This window comes from Chlorocebus sabaeus, chromosome 9 (genome assembly GCF_047675955.1).
Source record: "Chlorocebus sabaeus isolate Y175 chromosome 9, mChlSab1.0.hap1, whole genome shotgun sequence".
NCBI classification, from domain to species: domain Eukaryota; kingdom Metazoa; phylum Chordata; class Mammalia; order Primates; family Cercopithecidae; genus Chlorocebus; species Chlorocebus sabaeus.
Genome location: NC_132912.1, coordinates 13,472,473 through 13,488,302, shown reverse-complemented (window position 1 = coordinate 13,488,302; position 15,830 = coordinate 13,472,473). Strand labels below are relative to the sequence as shown.

The following is a 15,830-nucleotide window of genomic DNA, read 5'->3' as shown; positions in this document are numbered from 1 at the left end:
TATTGCATTCCTTTCCATGGCTGTATAATCCATTGCATGGATGGACCCTGCTTTATTTAGCCGTTCCTCAGGTGATGGACCTTTGGGTTGTTTCTACCTATTGTGAATGATGCTGCCATGACCATTCATGTGTTTAAGTTGTTGTGTAGACATGTTCCAGTTCTCTTGGGTGTATACCTAAGAATTGATTGGGTCGTGTGGTAATTATATTTAACTTGAGGAATCATCAGACTGGTCTCCAACATGGCTGCGCCATTTTACATTCCCAGCAGCCATGTATGAGGATTCCAATTTCTCTACGACCCCTTCAGTACTTGTTTTCCTGTCTGTCTGTTGGATTCTAGCCACCCTAGTGGGTGTGAAGTGGAATGTCTTTGTGGTTTTGATTTGTGTCTACCCGATGACAGATGAGGCTGAGCATCTTTTCCTGTGCTTACCACCCATTTGTGTATCTTCTTTGGAGAAGTTTCTCTCCTAACCAAGTTGTCACTTTCCACATTTGATGTCTTGTTAAGAAAAGTCAATCTTAGGCCGGGCACAGTGGCTCATGCCTGTAATCCCAGCACCTTGGAAGGCCGAGGCGGGCGGATCACAAGGTCAGGAGATCGAGACCATCCCGGCAAACACGGTGAAACCCCGTTTCTACTAAAAATACAAAAAATTAGCCGGGCGTGGTGGCGGGCGCCTGTAGTCCCAGCTACTCGAGAGGCTGAGGCAGGAGAATGTTGTGAACCCGGGAGGCGGAGGTTGCAGTGAGCTGAGATCGCACCACTGCACTCTAGCCTGGGCGACAGAGCCAGACTTTGTCTCAAAAAAGAAAAAAAAAAATCAGTCTTTTGGCCAGGTGTGGTGGCTCACGCCTGTAATCCCAACACTTTGGGAGGCCGAAGCGGGCCAGGAGTTCAAGACCAGCCTGGCCAACATGGTGAAACCCGGTCTCTACTGAAAATACAAAAAATTAGCTGGGCATGATGGTAGGTGCTTGTAATCCCAGCTACTCAGGAGACTGAGGAGTCGTTTGAACCTGGGAGGCGGAGGTTGCAGTGAGCCCAGATCATGCCGCTGTACTCCAGCCTGGGTGACAGAGTGAAACTCGGTCTCAAAAAAAAAAAAAAAAAAGGGATCTAGAACTAGAAATACCATTTGACCCAGCTATCCCATTACTGGGTATATACCCAAAGGATTATAAATCATGCTACTATAAAGACATATGCACACATATGTTTGTTGCAGCACTATTCACAATAGCAAAGACTTGGAACCAACTCAAATGTCCATCAATGATAGACTGGATTAAGAAAATGTGGCGCATATACACCAAGGAATACTATGTAGCCATAAAAAAGGATGAGTTAATGTCCTTTGCAGGGAGATGGATGAAGCTGGAAACCATCCGTCTAAGCAAACTATCACAAGGACAGAAAACCAAACACCACATGTTCTCACTCATAGGTGGAAGTTGAACAATGAGAACGCTTGGACACAGGAAGGGGAACATCACACACCGGGGCCCGTCGGAGGGGAGGGCTGGGGGAGGGATAGCATTAGGAGATATACCTGATGTAAATGACGAGTCGATGGGTGCAGCAAACCATTATGGCACGTGTATACCTATGCATCAAACCTGCATGTTGTGTACGTGTACCCTAGAACTTAAAGTGTAATTAAAAAAAAAAAAAAAAACAGCTTTATTGTACAACTGAGTCTGAATTCAAAGACAAAGACATTTATGTCTTCAGGTCTGGTTTTTGGAAGACCAGTTTCTTGCATAGTCATAGATTTCTATTTTTCAAAGCTGAGAGGATACAAATGGTGTAGGTTGAGCTGGGGAGCTGGGTATTGGTATTGATATCTGCGGCCCTGGCTTTGTTTTCATCGACTGGGTGAGTACTGGAGGAGGCCAGCGTCGGGAAATGGAACGATTATGTGCTCAGCTCCTGAAGCTGTGAAAGGCACAACTCTCAGACCTGCTTCCTGGTAGTGTGGATGCAAATCCGGTAGATGTTTCATTGGGGGCGCCAGCTGCCATCTTTCAGAGGTGCCTTTTTAGTATTGCCTTCTGTCTCTAAGAGACTACCGAGGCGTCTGGGTGCCAGGTAGGAAACTCACAATCGGTCAGTCTGAGTTTGAGAACCTGGAGGCAGAAATCACCAAGACATTAGACCCACAGATTGCCAGCAAATCCACCAAATCCCTGGGCCGAACAATCCATCATGAGTCTCTAGGATATCAGTGGTCATAAAGAAGCACTCTCCGTTTCAGAAGCTTTCGAATGCTGGTGGGTCTGTAGTGAAAATGACATATACAACTCGTGTGTGGTCGAGGGGAGATCTGGCCCTGATGAAACTTTTGAAGGCTAAATGTTTTCATTCTTTAAAAAAAAAAAAAAAAATTAATTGTTTTTGAAATGGGGGCCTTGTTGTGTTGCCCAGGCTGGCCCTGAACTGGGCTCAAGCGACCCACCCACCTTGACCTCTCAAAAAGTGCTGGGATTACAGACGTGAGCCACTGCACCCAGCCTGACGGCTGAATGTTTTGTTCCAGCAATAGCCTCAGTAGCAGGTTGCAAGGCTCTGTCCCATACATGCTGGTGGTTGGCTTCAGTTTAAGTAAATGCAAAGGCAAATATATTTCTGACAGAATATTCCTTCTCTTGTGTTAATAGCAATGAGCTCATCTCCTTGGTTAGTTTGACTACAACACACCCTTTTTCTTTTCTTCAGGCCGGACAATGCAGTACCAGGGGATGTGCTGGTGTTGACAAAACCCCTGGGGACACAGGTGGCAGTGGCTGTGCACCAGTGGCTGGATATTGTGAGTAAACCACTGCTGTGCTGGGAGGGAGGGGAATGGGACATTTCGAGGTAATTTTTGTTGGAGAACTTGGGAAATGAGGTTTTTTAGTTTCATATCCAGGGAGTTAATGTTAGTCAAGTCCTTAAAGAAATCCTAGGAATTGTTCATATTCTTTAAATAACAGTTTTGCATATTGAATGCTTGATTGCAGTAGGTAAGCCCCAGCTTGGAGCTTTAAGATTTTTCTATAGGCTGGGCGCGGTGGCTCAAGCCTGTAATCCCAGCACTTTGGGAGGCCGAGACGGGCGGATCATGAGGTCAGGAGATGGAGACCATCCTGGCTAACACGGTGAAACCCCGTCTCTACTAAAAAGTACAAAAAACTAGCCGGGCGAGGTGGCGGGCGCCTGTAGTCCCAGCTACTCCGGAGGCTGAGGCAGGAGAATGGCGTAAACCCTGGAGGAGGAGCTTGCGGTGAGCAGAGATCCGGCCACTGCACTCCAGCCTGGGTGACAGAGCCAGACTCCGTCTCAAAAAAAAAAAAAAAAAAAAAAAAAAAAAAAAAAAGATTTTTCTATAAAGAATTTGCAGCCGGGCGCGGTGGCTCACGCCTGTAATCCCAGCACTTTGGGAGGCCGAGGCGGGCGGATCACAAGGTCAGGAGATCGAGACCACAGTGAAACCCCGTCTCTACTAAAAATACAAAAAATTAGCCGGGCGCAGTGGCGGTTGCCTGTAGTCCCAGCTACTCAGGAGGCTGAGGCAGGAGAATGGCGTGAACCCGGGAGGCGGAGCTTGCAGTGAGCCGAGATCGCGCCACTGCACTCCACCCTGGGCGACAGCGCGAGACTCCGTCTCAAAAAAAAAAAAAAAAAAAAAAAGAATTTGCTCGGCAGGGGGTTAGCTTTGTTTACTTGGCCCTGAGATAGCTTCGTCTTTCATGTCTTAAACATGACTAAGAAATAATATGGAGGATAATGTGTGGAAGGCATGGTGTTTGGGGTATAAATAAAGCCAGGGTTATTGACAGTTTAAATTTTTTTTTTTTTTTTTTTTTTTTGAGATGGAGTTTTGCTCTTGTTGTCTAGGCTGGAGTGCAGTGGCACGATCTCAGCCCACTGCAACCTCCGCCTCCTGGGTTCAAGCGATTCTCCTGCCTCAGCCTCCCGAGCAGCTGGGATTACACGCCACCACACCCAGCTAATTTTTGTATTTTTAGTAGAGATGGGGTTTCTCCATGTTGGTCAGGGTGGTCTTGAACTCCCAACCTCAGATGACCCATCCGCCTTGGCCTCCCAAAGTGTTGGGATTACAGGTGTGAGCCATCTCGCCTGGCAACAGTTTAAATTGTTTTATGCAGTTTTTGGTTGTTTTTGTTTGGTAGTTTTGTCTTTTTAAACTGATTAATAACTCAGAACATTTTGATAAATAATTCTCTCGTGGAGAATGAATCTATCTAGAATGAGGATATGTCTCCTGAGTCATTTTTCCAGTGAGCTATAATCATACTTTAAGATTGGTTTTCTTCACTGCCATAACAACTCACAAATTAATAAGATTGGGGTATGTTCTCACGTATCATGGTGCATTTAATTTCTACAACTATCATCTGAAACTACCAGTCCTGAGAAACAGTTGAAAGAGAATAATCAATAATTGCACATCTTTCATCAGCCTGGTATATCTTAGCTTGATGTAGCAGGGTAGATAAATTCTGTAAGGCTGCCACGTTCTGTAGCTGATTTTTCCCTCCTCCCCCTGTGATGGGGAGCAGAGCGGAAGGCCATTTTGGGGATGTTGCACAGAGGCGCCTTCCAGCCCCACCTTCCAGGCCTGAGCTAGCAGGGAGCTGGAAGCAGGGAGTGTCAGGGATGGGGGAGCCCTTCTCCGCTAGCAGGACACTACACTGCGTCTGCAGCAGTGCTGCTCTGTGTCCTGCTAGGCTACACATACCCAATACATCACAGCATTTGATTACAGAGATGTGGCATGAGAACAGAAAAGATGCCATGCTGACAGGTCTAATGGACACCTAAAATACTATCCATGGAAAAACCAGAGTTGGAAAGTTCACTTTTCTGAGTTAAAGTCCCTAGAAGTTAAATAAGGAAAAAGTTGTATTTCTCAGTGGCTGGAAGTAAAGATTAATGACATTTTCCTCTCTTTCTCTCCCTCACCTATGTTCCTATTATTAGCCTGAGAAATGGAATAAGATCAAACTAGTGGTCACCCAAGAAGACGTAGAGCTGGCCTACCAGGAGGCAATGATGAACATGGCGAGGCTCAACAGGACAGGTATGACAGGCGGGAAGGGCGCTTCAGTCCCAGGGGTCCAAGATAGTAAATGTCTTAGGCTTTGCTGGCCACATACAGTCTCAGGGTAGGTGGCCAGATTTTTGGCCAGTGACTATAGACCGTCTTCTCCTGGTACCAGGTTGGCATTCCATAGATCACTGCAGATGGTCCCCGACTTACAGTGCTTTATGATAAAGAAGGAGGTCCTAACCTCTGACGTACCAGAGGGACTGTTTCTAGAAAGCATTTGTGGGCCGGGCATGGTGGCTTAAGCCTGTAATCCCAGCACTTTGGGAGGCCGAAACGGGTGGATCACGAGGTCAGGAGATCGAGACCATCCTGGCTAACACGGTGAAACCCTGTTTCTACTAAAAAATACAAAATACTAGCCGGGCGAGGTGGCGGGCGCCTGTAGTCCCAGCTACTCGGGAGGCTGAGGCAGGAGAATGGCGTGAACCCGGGAGGCGGAGCTTGCAGTGAGCTGAGATCTGGTGACTGCACTCCAGCCTGGGCCACAGAGCGAGACTCTGTCTCAAAAAAAAAAAAAAAAAAAAGCATTTGTGTGGGTTACCTATGTAAGATTTGGAAGCAAACCATTCAGAATGGAAATACAGAAAGTTTAATATACTGGAGCTATTCCCAGAACATGACCTTGGAAGCCTAGAGGTGCTCCCACTCCTACCCATCCCCTGCATTCCTGCTTAGGGGTAACCACTGAATTTTGTGTTTATTTTCTTGCATTTTAGAATGTTTTTATTGCACAGCCCTTGTGTTCTTAAGCAGTAAATTAGTTTTGCATTTTTTTAACTTGTTTTTATCCACCATTGTTCCTGAGAGTCTCCTTGTTGTATGTAGCTGCAGTAGATTGCTTTTGACTGCTGTATGATTTTTCCACTACCTTCTCTGCTCTCCTGTTTTGACACTGGGGTGACTGCTATGGACTTCCTAGGCCCAGCCCTCTGATGCACGTGTAAGAGATCAGTACTGGCTCGGCTTTTATGGATAGTGCCAAACTGTCTTCCGAAGTGTTCACCACAGTTTACAATGGCACGCTATGTTTAACAAGCGTTTTTGAATATGTCTTCTCTTCCCATTTATTTTATACATTTTTTCTACTATAAAAGAATTACATGCTTATTATAGAAAAGTTTTTAGAAAATGGAAAATAGTAGATAAAAAGGTTGTCCATAGTCCCTCTACCCAAAACAGCTCCTGCTAGCATTTTTCTGTATTCTTCCAGGACTTTTTTCACGTCTGGCTGCTGGTTTACTATTGTTTTAAAGTAGTGGTTAGTGTAAGTTTTCACTATATGAGTGGTTAGTATATGTATTTTCAGTGCCTGCTTTCATTCTTTTGACATGACTGTTTCCCATATTATATATCCTAGTAAACTCTTTTTTTTTTGGAGACAGAATCTAACTCTGTCGCCTAGGCTGGAGTGCATTGGCATGATCTTGGCTCACTGCAACCACCACCTACCAGGTTCAAGCAATTCTCTTGCCTCAGCCTTCCCAGTAGCTGGGACTACAGGCATGGATCACCATGCCCGGTGGATTTTTGTATTTTTGGTAGAGACGGGGTTTCACTATGTTGGTCAGGCTGGTCTCGAACTCCTGACCTCAGGTGATCCACCCTCCTCAGCCTCCCAAAGTGCTGGGATTACAGGCGTGAGCCACTGCACCCGGCCTCAAGTCTTTTCACTAAATGGTGCTGGAACAAGTGGACATTCACATGAAAAAAATTATTCTGGATGCAGATCTTATATCTTTCATAAAGATTAACTCAAAATGAGTGTTCAGTGTGTTTTCACACTGCTATAAATAGCCAAGACTGGGTAATTTATTTATTTTATTTTTTAGAGATGGAGTCTCACTGTATCACCCAGGCTGGAGTGCAGTGGGGTGATCTCGGCTCACTGCAACCTGTGCCTCCCAAGTTCAAGCGATTCTTCTGCCTCAGCCTCCCGAGTAGCTGGGATTACAGGCGCCCACCACCACATCCAGCTAATTTTTGTATTTTTAGTAGAGACAGGGTTTCACTATGTTGGCCAGGCTGGTCTTGAACTCTTGACCTCAGGTGATCCACCCACCTTGGCTTCCCAAAGTGCTGGGATAACAGGCATGAGCTACCACGCCCGGCTGACTGGGTAATTCATAAAGGAAAGAAGTTTAATTGACTCACAGTTTCACGTGGGGGAGGCCTCAGGAAACTACAGTCATGGCGGATGGTGAAGGGGAAACAGGCACCTTCTTCATGAGGCAGCAGGACAGAGAAGAGCAGGGGAAACTGCCACTTAGAAAACCATCAGATCTCATGAGAATTCATTCACCCTGACGAGAACAGCATGAGGGAAACCGAGAACAGCATGAGGGAAACCACCCCATGACTCAGTCACCTCCCACCAGGTCCCTCTCTTGCCATGTGGGGATTACAATTTGAGATGAGATTTGGGTGGGGACACAGAGCCAGACCATATTGATGACTCGTAAACCTAAATAAAACAATATAAAACTGGAAGGATAACATCAGAGAAAATTTAGGTGGCTTTGGGTTTGGTGATGACTTTATAACACCAAAAACACTATCTGTTAAAGAAAAAATTGGTAAATTTGGCTTCATTAATATAAAAAACTTCTGCTCTGTGAAAAACACTATTAAGGGGATGAAAGGACAAGCCACACACTGGGAGAAAAATTTTGCCAAACACTTACCTGTTCAAGGTCAGGTATCCAAAAATACACAAAGCACTCTTAAAACTCAATAAAAAAAAAACAACTCAATTTAAACACGGCCCGAAGACCTTGACAGACACCACAAAAGAAGATACACACATGGCAAGTAAGCATAAAAGGAAACCTCAGTGTTGTACGTCAATAGGGAACTGTAGATTAAAGCAATGATTGAGATGCTTCTACATACCTATTAGAATGACTGAAATCCAAAACACTGAGAATAGCCTGGGCAACATGGTGAAACCCCGTCTCTACCAGAAAATTACAGAAAATTAGCTGGGCATGGTGGCTTGCGCCTTAGCCCCAGCTACTTGGGAAGCTGAGGTGGGAGGATCACTTGAGCCCAGGAGGTTGAGGCTGCAGTGGGCTGTAATCGCACCACTGCGCTCCAGCCTGGGTGACAAAGTGAGACCCTGTCTCATAAAAAAACCAAAAGCACTGACAATACCAACTGCTGGCAAGGGTGTAGAGAAACAGGAAGGAACTCTCATCCATTGCTGTCAGGACTGAAAACTGGCACAGCCACTTGGAAACTAAATATGTTGTTATATGATGCAACGATTGTGCTCCTTGATTTTCACTCAAAGTTGAAAACTTACATTCACACAAAAGCCTGCAGACAAATCTTCGTAGCAGCATTATTCATAATTGCCAAAACTTGGAAGCAACCATTCATTTCTTCAGTAGGTGAGTGGATGGATGGATAAACAAACCGTAGTGTATCTGTAGTATGGAATATTATTGAGCAGTGAAAAGAAAAGAGCTATCAAGCCATAAAAAGATGTGGAGGAATTTTAAGCGCATATTACGAAGTGAAAGAAGCCAGTCTGAAAAAGCTCCATGCAGAAGATTCCAACTGTATGACGTTATGGAAAAGGCAAAACTGTAGAGATGGAGAAAAGACCAGTGGTGGCTAGAGGTTATCGGAGAGGAAGGGGATCAGGTGGAGCACTGAGGATTTTTAGGGCAATGAAAGTTCTCTGTGTGATACTATCATGTTGGATATGTAGAATTGACAGCAAAGGGTGAACCCTAGTGTCCTTTATGACTTTAGTTAATAGTCATGTATTAGTATTGACTTATCAAATACACTACGCTAATGCTACATGTTAATATAGGCGAAACCTGGGGCGAAGGGTAATGGCAGCTTCCTGTTACTTGCTACTTAATTTCTTTCTAAACGCAAAACTGCTCCAAAAAATAAAGTCTATTAAATAATAGGTTGGGTGCAATGGCTTGTACATTTGTACACTTGTAATCCCAGCGCTTTGGGAGGCTGAGGCAGGAGGACTGCCTGAGCCCGAGAGGAGGAGGCTGCAGTGAGTTATGATCATGCCACTGCACTCCAGCCTGGGCAATAGAGCAAGACTCTGTCTCTTAAAAAAGAACATTTTTTTAAAAATAAACTTTCACGCAATTCATCTCTAGCAGGAGTACCTTGATATTGAGTGAGGCCTTAAAAAGTGCTGGTCTTGCTGGGCGCGGTGGCTCAAGCCTGTAATCCCAGCACTTTGGGGGGCCGAGACGGGCAGATCACGAGGTCAGGAGATCGAGACCATCCTGGCTAACACGGTGAAACCCTGTTTCTACTAAAAAATACAAAAAACTAGCCGGGCGAAGTGGTGGGTGCCTGTAGTCCCGGCTACTCGGGAGGCTGAGGCAGGAGAATGGCGTGAACCCGAGAGGAGGAGCTTGCAGTGAGCTGAGATCCGGTCACTGCCTGGGTGACAAAGCAAGACTCAAAAAAAAAAAAAAAAAAAAAGTGCTGGTCTTGGCCGGGTCTGGTGGCTCACATCTGTAATCCCAGCACTTTGGGTGGCTGGGGCGGGCGGATCATGAGGTCAGGATTTCAAGACCAGCCTGGCCAATATGGTGAAACCCTGTCTAAAAGCTGGGCGTGGTGTTGCGTACCTGTAGTCCCACCTATTCAGGAGGCTGAGGCAGGAGAATCACTTGAGCACGTGAGGCGGAGGTTGCAGTAAGTCGAGATCTCACCACAGCATCTCAGCCTGGAGGACAGAGCGAGACTCCATCTCAAAGAAAAAAGAAACAAGTGCTGGTATTTGGTTTTCAGATGGTCTTGGTAGGTTTACCTTCCACTGAGATCATCATCCGTCTGCATAGTTTTTTTAGTTTACTGGAAAATTACTATTGATTGAAGCTTCCAATAGTTTTCAAGTGGTTCAAACTGAAATAAGAACTTTCAGATTTCATTATGTCTTTGGTTGATTTTACAACATTGCGTTTTCATTATTCCGATTTGTTATCTCCCTGACAAGGAAGGAAGTTGCAAGAAGGAAATTGTAAGATTTTTGAGTTGAGGAAAGGTGTTTTTTCTCAGAGTCACCCCTCTCTCTCCCAGCTGCAGGACTCATGCACACGTTCAATGCCCACGCGGCCACTGACATCACGGGCTTTGGGATTTTGGGCCACGCACAGAACCTGGCCAAGCAGCAGAGGAACGAGGTGTCATTTGTAATTCACAACCTCCCGGTGCTGGCCAAGATGGCTGCGGTGAGCAAGGCCTGCGGAAACATGTTCGGCCTCATGCACGGGACCTGCCCGGAGACCTCAGGTACAGGATGCTGGGCGCTTCTGAGGACTAAATAGTGAGGCTGTCCGAAGGCTCGGCGAGAAAGCAGCACTCCCACCCCGAGTGGGCCCCGACTCTGTTCAAGGTCCGTGCTGCCAACCTCAGCCTCCGTAGCAGCTGGTGCCTTTCCTCCTCCCAGTGGGTCTGGTCCCCGCCATCCTGGGAGGATGCAGCAGCCTTGCCGAAGTTGAGTGTTCTGTGTTCTTTTTGATGCAAGAATATGGTGATGAGGAAAATAAGTCAGCATTCAGTTTTTACTGAAAGCTTCGCATTTGAAATTAACTGTAATACCCATAGGTTACTTTGAACGGGTGATATTTTTTTCCTTGAAAATTGTCTAACGTTTTAAGAATGATATGGAAAAAAAAGGGCCGGGCGTGGTGGCTCTTGCCTGTAATCCTAGCACCTCAGGAGGCTGAGGCGGGCACATCACGTGAGGTCAGGAGTTCAAGACCAGCCTGGCCAACATAGTGAAACCCCATCTCCACTATAAACAGAAAAAATTAGGCACATGCTTTTAATCCCAGCTGCTTGGGAGGCTGAGCCAGGAGAATCACTTGAACCCAGGAGACAGGTTGCAGTGAGCCGAGATTGTGCCACTATACTCCAACCTGGGCGACAGAGCAAGATTCTATCTCAAAAAAAAAAAGGAAAAGAGAATGATATAAAATAAAAAAGAATACAATAGGATATTATGTCTTTAAAGTGCTTTTTTTTTTTTTTTAAGATATGCAGTAGTGTATTAGAGGAAACATAAATGGAGGATAAATGGGAGATGGAACAAGCATAGGTTAAGAGAGCTGTCAGACAGCAGTGTAGGTCTGACACCATACACCCCAGTAGTTTTTGACTCCTAGGGAGTTTTTTATATCCCATGTCATTTTTCTAAACTTAAGCTCCTTTTGTTTCCTCATTAATTTGGTGGCCACGTCTGTCCGGAACTTGTGGGACGTCCTCTTCTTCATCATGGCAGATACTCCAGCATGGCCTGCTGAGGCCACCATCCACAGGCCTGCAGGCTCACCATCCTTCGTTCCCGCTCCCACGACCCTAGCCGGAGCCAGACGGTGCATCCTCCTGAAGTGCCATTTTTCTTTTGCCCCCTTTGTTCCTTTTACCTTCACTGTTTCAGCTTTTAAGTCTCCCTATTTTTTTTTCCACCTTTTTTTCAGTTTCGGTTTCTCTTTTTCTATTTTCTGGCCTCTAGAGCTCAGTTTTCTACCCTGCAAAAGAGTGGAATTACCTTGGGATTTTAAATATGCACATGCCGGCCAGGCCTGGTGGCTCACGCTTGTAATTCCAGCACTTTCAGAGGCCGAGGTCAGGAGTTGGAGACCAGCCTGGCCAACATGGTGAAACCCCGTCTCTACTAAAAATACAAAAATTAGCGGGCGATGTTGGGGTGCGCCCTGTAATCCCAGCTACTCCAGAGGCTGAGGCAGGACGATCGCTTGAACCTGGGAGGCACAAGTTGCAGTAAGCTAAGATTGCCCCACTGCAGTCCAGCCAGAGTGAGACTCTGTCTCAAAAAAAAAAGAAAAATACACATGCCTAGCCCCAGCCTCCCAAAAACAGTGGGATGCATCTTGGGCGGGCCTGGGCCTCAGTATCTGGGAAGGCTCCCTGGGATATTCCATAGTAGGCAGGGGCAAGGGACCACAGTGCTGGGACCACAAAACCCTGGTCACGTTGACCTGAAGCGAGGGGGCTTCAGGACTCCGCCAGGCCTCTCACCGCCTTTACAGAGGACCCTTCAGCCTCCCATTTAAAAAAAAAAAACAAAACATTTTCTAGAAGTAAGCTCCAAAAGGGCAGGGTTTTTTTCCCCTGCTGGTTCAGGGTCTGGCCAGGATAGTGTCTGCCACATAATTGGGCACTGAATGGAAATTGAATGAATTGATGAATGTTACCAGCCATTTCAGTTTGTTTCCTTTCTTCACAAATAACAAGTTTTTACTTTTTTTTCTTTTTTTTTTTTTTTTTATGATGGAGTTTCGCTTTTGTCGCCCAGGAGGCTGGAGTGCAATGGCACGATCTGAACTCACTGCAACCTCTGCCTCCCTGGTTCAAGCGATTCTCTTGCCTCAGCCTCCAGAGGAGCTGGGATTACAGGAGTGCGCCATCATGCCCAGCTAATGTAGAGACAGAGTTTTACCATGTTGGCCAGGCTGGTCTCAAACTAACTCCTGACCTCAGGTGATCCACCCACCTCGGCCTCCCAAAGTGCTGGGATTACACATGTGAGCCACCGTGCCCAGCCACAAGATTTTTACGTTTTATAGACGTAGACTACAGTTTTTCCTCATCCTCTTATTTCTACTTAGAAAAATAAAAACTTTCCTGGCCTCACTACTGGAAAGAGCAACAAAGATTTATTTTAATGTATTTTATGCGTTTGTCTTTTGGATATAATGACAGAGTCAGGACTGGAACCTAGATGCTTTGGGGCATGTACTGTATCATGAGTCTTACATTTTCTAAAAATACAAAAAAGCATTCTCAGTAAAACGAGAGAGTCAATGTAGAGAATCAGAAGTTCCCTTTTGTTTGTCAATATTTGTTTCAGTGTAGCATGGAAAGAGTAGCTACCACATGGCTTATTGTAGCCCCGAACACCTTACCCCTACACAGTGTTATGTGGTTCACAAATAGATCATTTTCACAGTTGAAAGTTGGAGCGTATTATGTGTGTGTGTGTGTGTTAGGAGTTTACTAGCAATTGCTTAATTACAGCATAGAACAGACCTCTTAGGCTGGGTGTAGTGGTTCATTCCTGTAATCTCAGCACTTTGAGAGGCCAAGGCAGGGGGATTGCTTGAGTCCACAAGTTTTAGACCAGTCTAGGCAATGCAGGGAAACCTCATCTCTACAAAAAATTAGCCGGATGTGGTGGTACACACCTGTAATCTCAGCTGCTGGGAAAGCTGAAGTGGGAGGGTCACGTGAGCCAGGACATTGAGGCTGCAGTGAGCTGTAATTGTACCACTACACTCCAGCTTGGACCACAGAGTGAGACCCTGTCTCAAAAAAAAGAAAAGCTTCTACTTGCATATAGGCGGCAGCAAGTTGCTGATGGAAGTTGGGTCTCTGCAGAAGCAGTAGAGGCAGAGAAGCTGCTGTCATGTCAACACTAACAGTCATTCTTGTTTTCTTTTGCCAGGCGGCCTTCTGATCTGTTTACCACGTGAGCAAGCAGCTCGGTTCTGTGCAGAGATAAAGTCCCCCAAATATGGTGAAGGCCACCAAGCATGGATTATTGGGATTGTAGAGAAGGGCAACCGCACAGCCAGAATCATAGACAAACCCCGGATCATCGAGGTCGCACCACAAGTGGCCACTCAAAATGTGAATCCCACACCTGGGGCCACCTCTTAATCTAGACAGAAATAGCTGTTTGGTTTTGATTTTAAATAGATCTATTTCCCTTATCACTTCAATTAAAGACTATAAACAACAAAAATCTCATTGTGTCTACACATCGGGGTGACCTTAGGTCTGTTTGTAAGTGGATACAATTAATAAAATAAAATCCATTGCCTTTTTTTCCTGTTACATTAACTGAAGATGCACCTAATCTTGAGGCAGCTTCTGAGTTGAGAATTATATTGTTATCCAATACTGTTGATTCATTTTGAATCTTTAGACACTTATCTCTTGCCGCATAGGCTCTTTTTAAAGGTGCTTTCACATAGCACAGACATTACCAGTAGTCATGTCAAATAGCAGTTGGTGTCTTCATTTTATGTATATTTATCATATAAGTCTGATTTTTTTTTAAGCGTCTTGAATGGTTTTCTGGAGAGCCAGCACTGGTAAGTTGCACATGACGGTATCCCAGTCGTATCCCAGTCATAGGAGGGTTGCATGATTCCTTTGAGTGTTTGATTTGAAAAGCCTAGTCTTGTCTCTCAAGAGCATCTTGGACCCACAACATTCTCCGGTAGTGCATTCATTTCAACACGGCAAGTGCTTCTTCACTGCATGGAAAACCCTTTGAAGACAAAAAAGAAATCTTATTTCTTTTTTTGTAGCCTTCCTGATATTTACAGTAATATCATTAACTTTTATCGATAGCAAAAAAAGAATACTTTTTGCAATGTAATTAGATGTTCTATAGTGCTACAAGGAATTGCCTTCCGAATGGAGGTTCATGTATAATACTCATTTACAATTCAATATATAATTACGCAAATAATTTTTAAATATAATCAATAATAAAGACTGTTCTGTGGATGGTAGTGTTTAATACATTTTATATTTTGTATAGTGATTTCAGGCCTTTTGTTTTCTTAAAATCAGCAGCTGTTTAGCCTAATTCTTAGCATTATTTTGTCCTTTGCGCCAGTACTTTTTTGTGCACGCTTTTTGTGATCTGTGTTAAAAACCTGCATTGCCAACATTGCAGCTCGAACTTAAACTTGTTATTCAAATAAATATTTAATTTTTTAAATTGCTCTTGTATAATCAGATGCCCCTTTTAGTATTATTTTAGAAGCATTGGGAGGGTTTTGCCTAAAGTACAATTTATCGGGAAAAACTAGATTTTAGTTTTATAAAACTTTTAAGTCTTTCATGGGACCTATATTTTCTTGAATTAAATTTTGTAGTTCTAGAATAAATAGGCAATCTAAAAAGGTGTTATCTGTGTTTCGTAAAGTGGAGGCTTCCTTATATTTTAACCTACTGAGCAATGAGGAGGGATTCCTGTCATTAAGCACAAGGGCACTGGATCCTCAAGTGCCCACCTTCATGAGAGAAAAAGCAGCACATCCTGCATGTTTCTGGTGCTTCCTGCTCACAGGCATCAAAGCCGCACATGTAAACTGACTTCTTGCCAAAGGAAATGACCCCTGGGAAGATCAAGCTCTTGGAAGAGGCTTTAACTCGGACGCGACCTCCTCCGGGAACCAGCGGGCAGGGCAGCCTTTATACATGTGTAACTGGACCTCCAGCCATAAGCATGGTGTGCAGTTTGGAAGAGCCTGCTACGGAACTGAAATTGATTGGACATTTTATAGGAATTGATATACAGATGTTAGTCCTCAAAAGCTGCAAACCAGTGGTCTGCAAAATAAAATGTGTTGGAAACCTCTGAGTAAGATCAACCTACTGTTGAGCTGCTTCTTTTTTTTTTTTTTAATAACGACTAAATCTGAACTTCAATGTAGCCTGTGCCCTTTGCCCTGAGAGCTGGTGTTTTCCTCAGTGGCAGGCCTATTGACAGGAGGGAGCTAAGTGGAGTATGTACTTATGGAAATAATCTTTGAAGATTGCTATGTATAAAGAGAAAATGGGTACTTAGAGATCCGTGTAAGTCTTATGATCCCCAGAGGACGAATTTGTCTTTAAAGCAGTGTTGGCTGGGCATGGTGGCTCACACATGTAATTTCAGCACTTTGGAAGGCCAAGGTGGG

General features: G+C 44.8%; 1 protein-coding gene across 4 annotated transcripts in view; it reads left to right on the top strand.

Annotated features, from left to right (window-relative positions):
• Nucleotides 1-15,521, top strand: part of SEPHS1 (selenophosphate synthetase 1) — a 31,653-nt gene extending 16,132 nt beyond the window's left edge. For all 4 annotated transcript variants that reach the window (XM_037983339.2, XM_073018725.1, XM_073018726.1 and 1 more), the window contains 4 exons: nucleotides 2,724-2,814; nucleotides 4,992-5,091; nucleotides 10,186-10,398; nucleotides 13,577-15,521. In XM_037983339.2, coding sequence (XP_037839267.1) covers nucleotides 2,724-2,814; nucleotides 4,992-5,091; nucleotides 10,186-10,398; nucleotides 13,577-13,791 — 619 coding nt within the window. In that variant the 3' untranslated portion in view covers nucleotides 13,792-15,521. The remainder of the gene's footprint in view (nucleotides 1-2,723; nucleotides 2,815-4,991; nucleotides 5,092-10,185; nucleotides 10,399-13,576) is intronic.
• The last annotated feature ends 309 nt before the right edge of the window (nucleotides 15,522-15,830 follow it).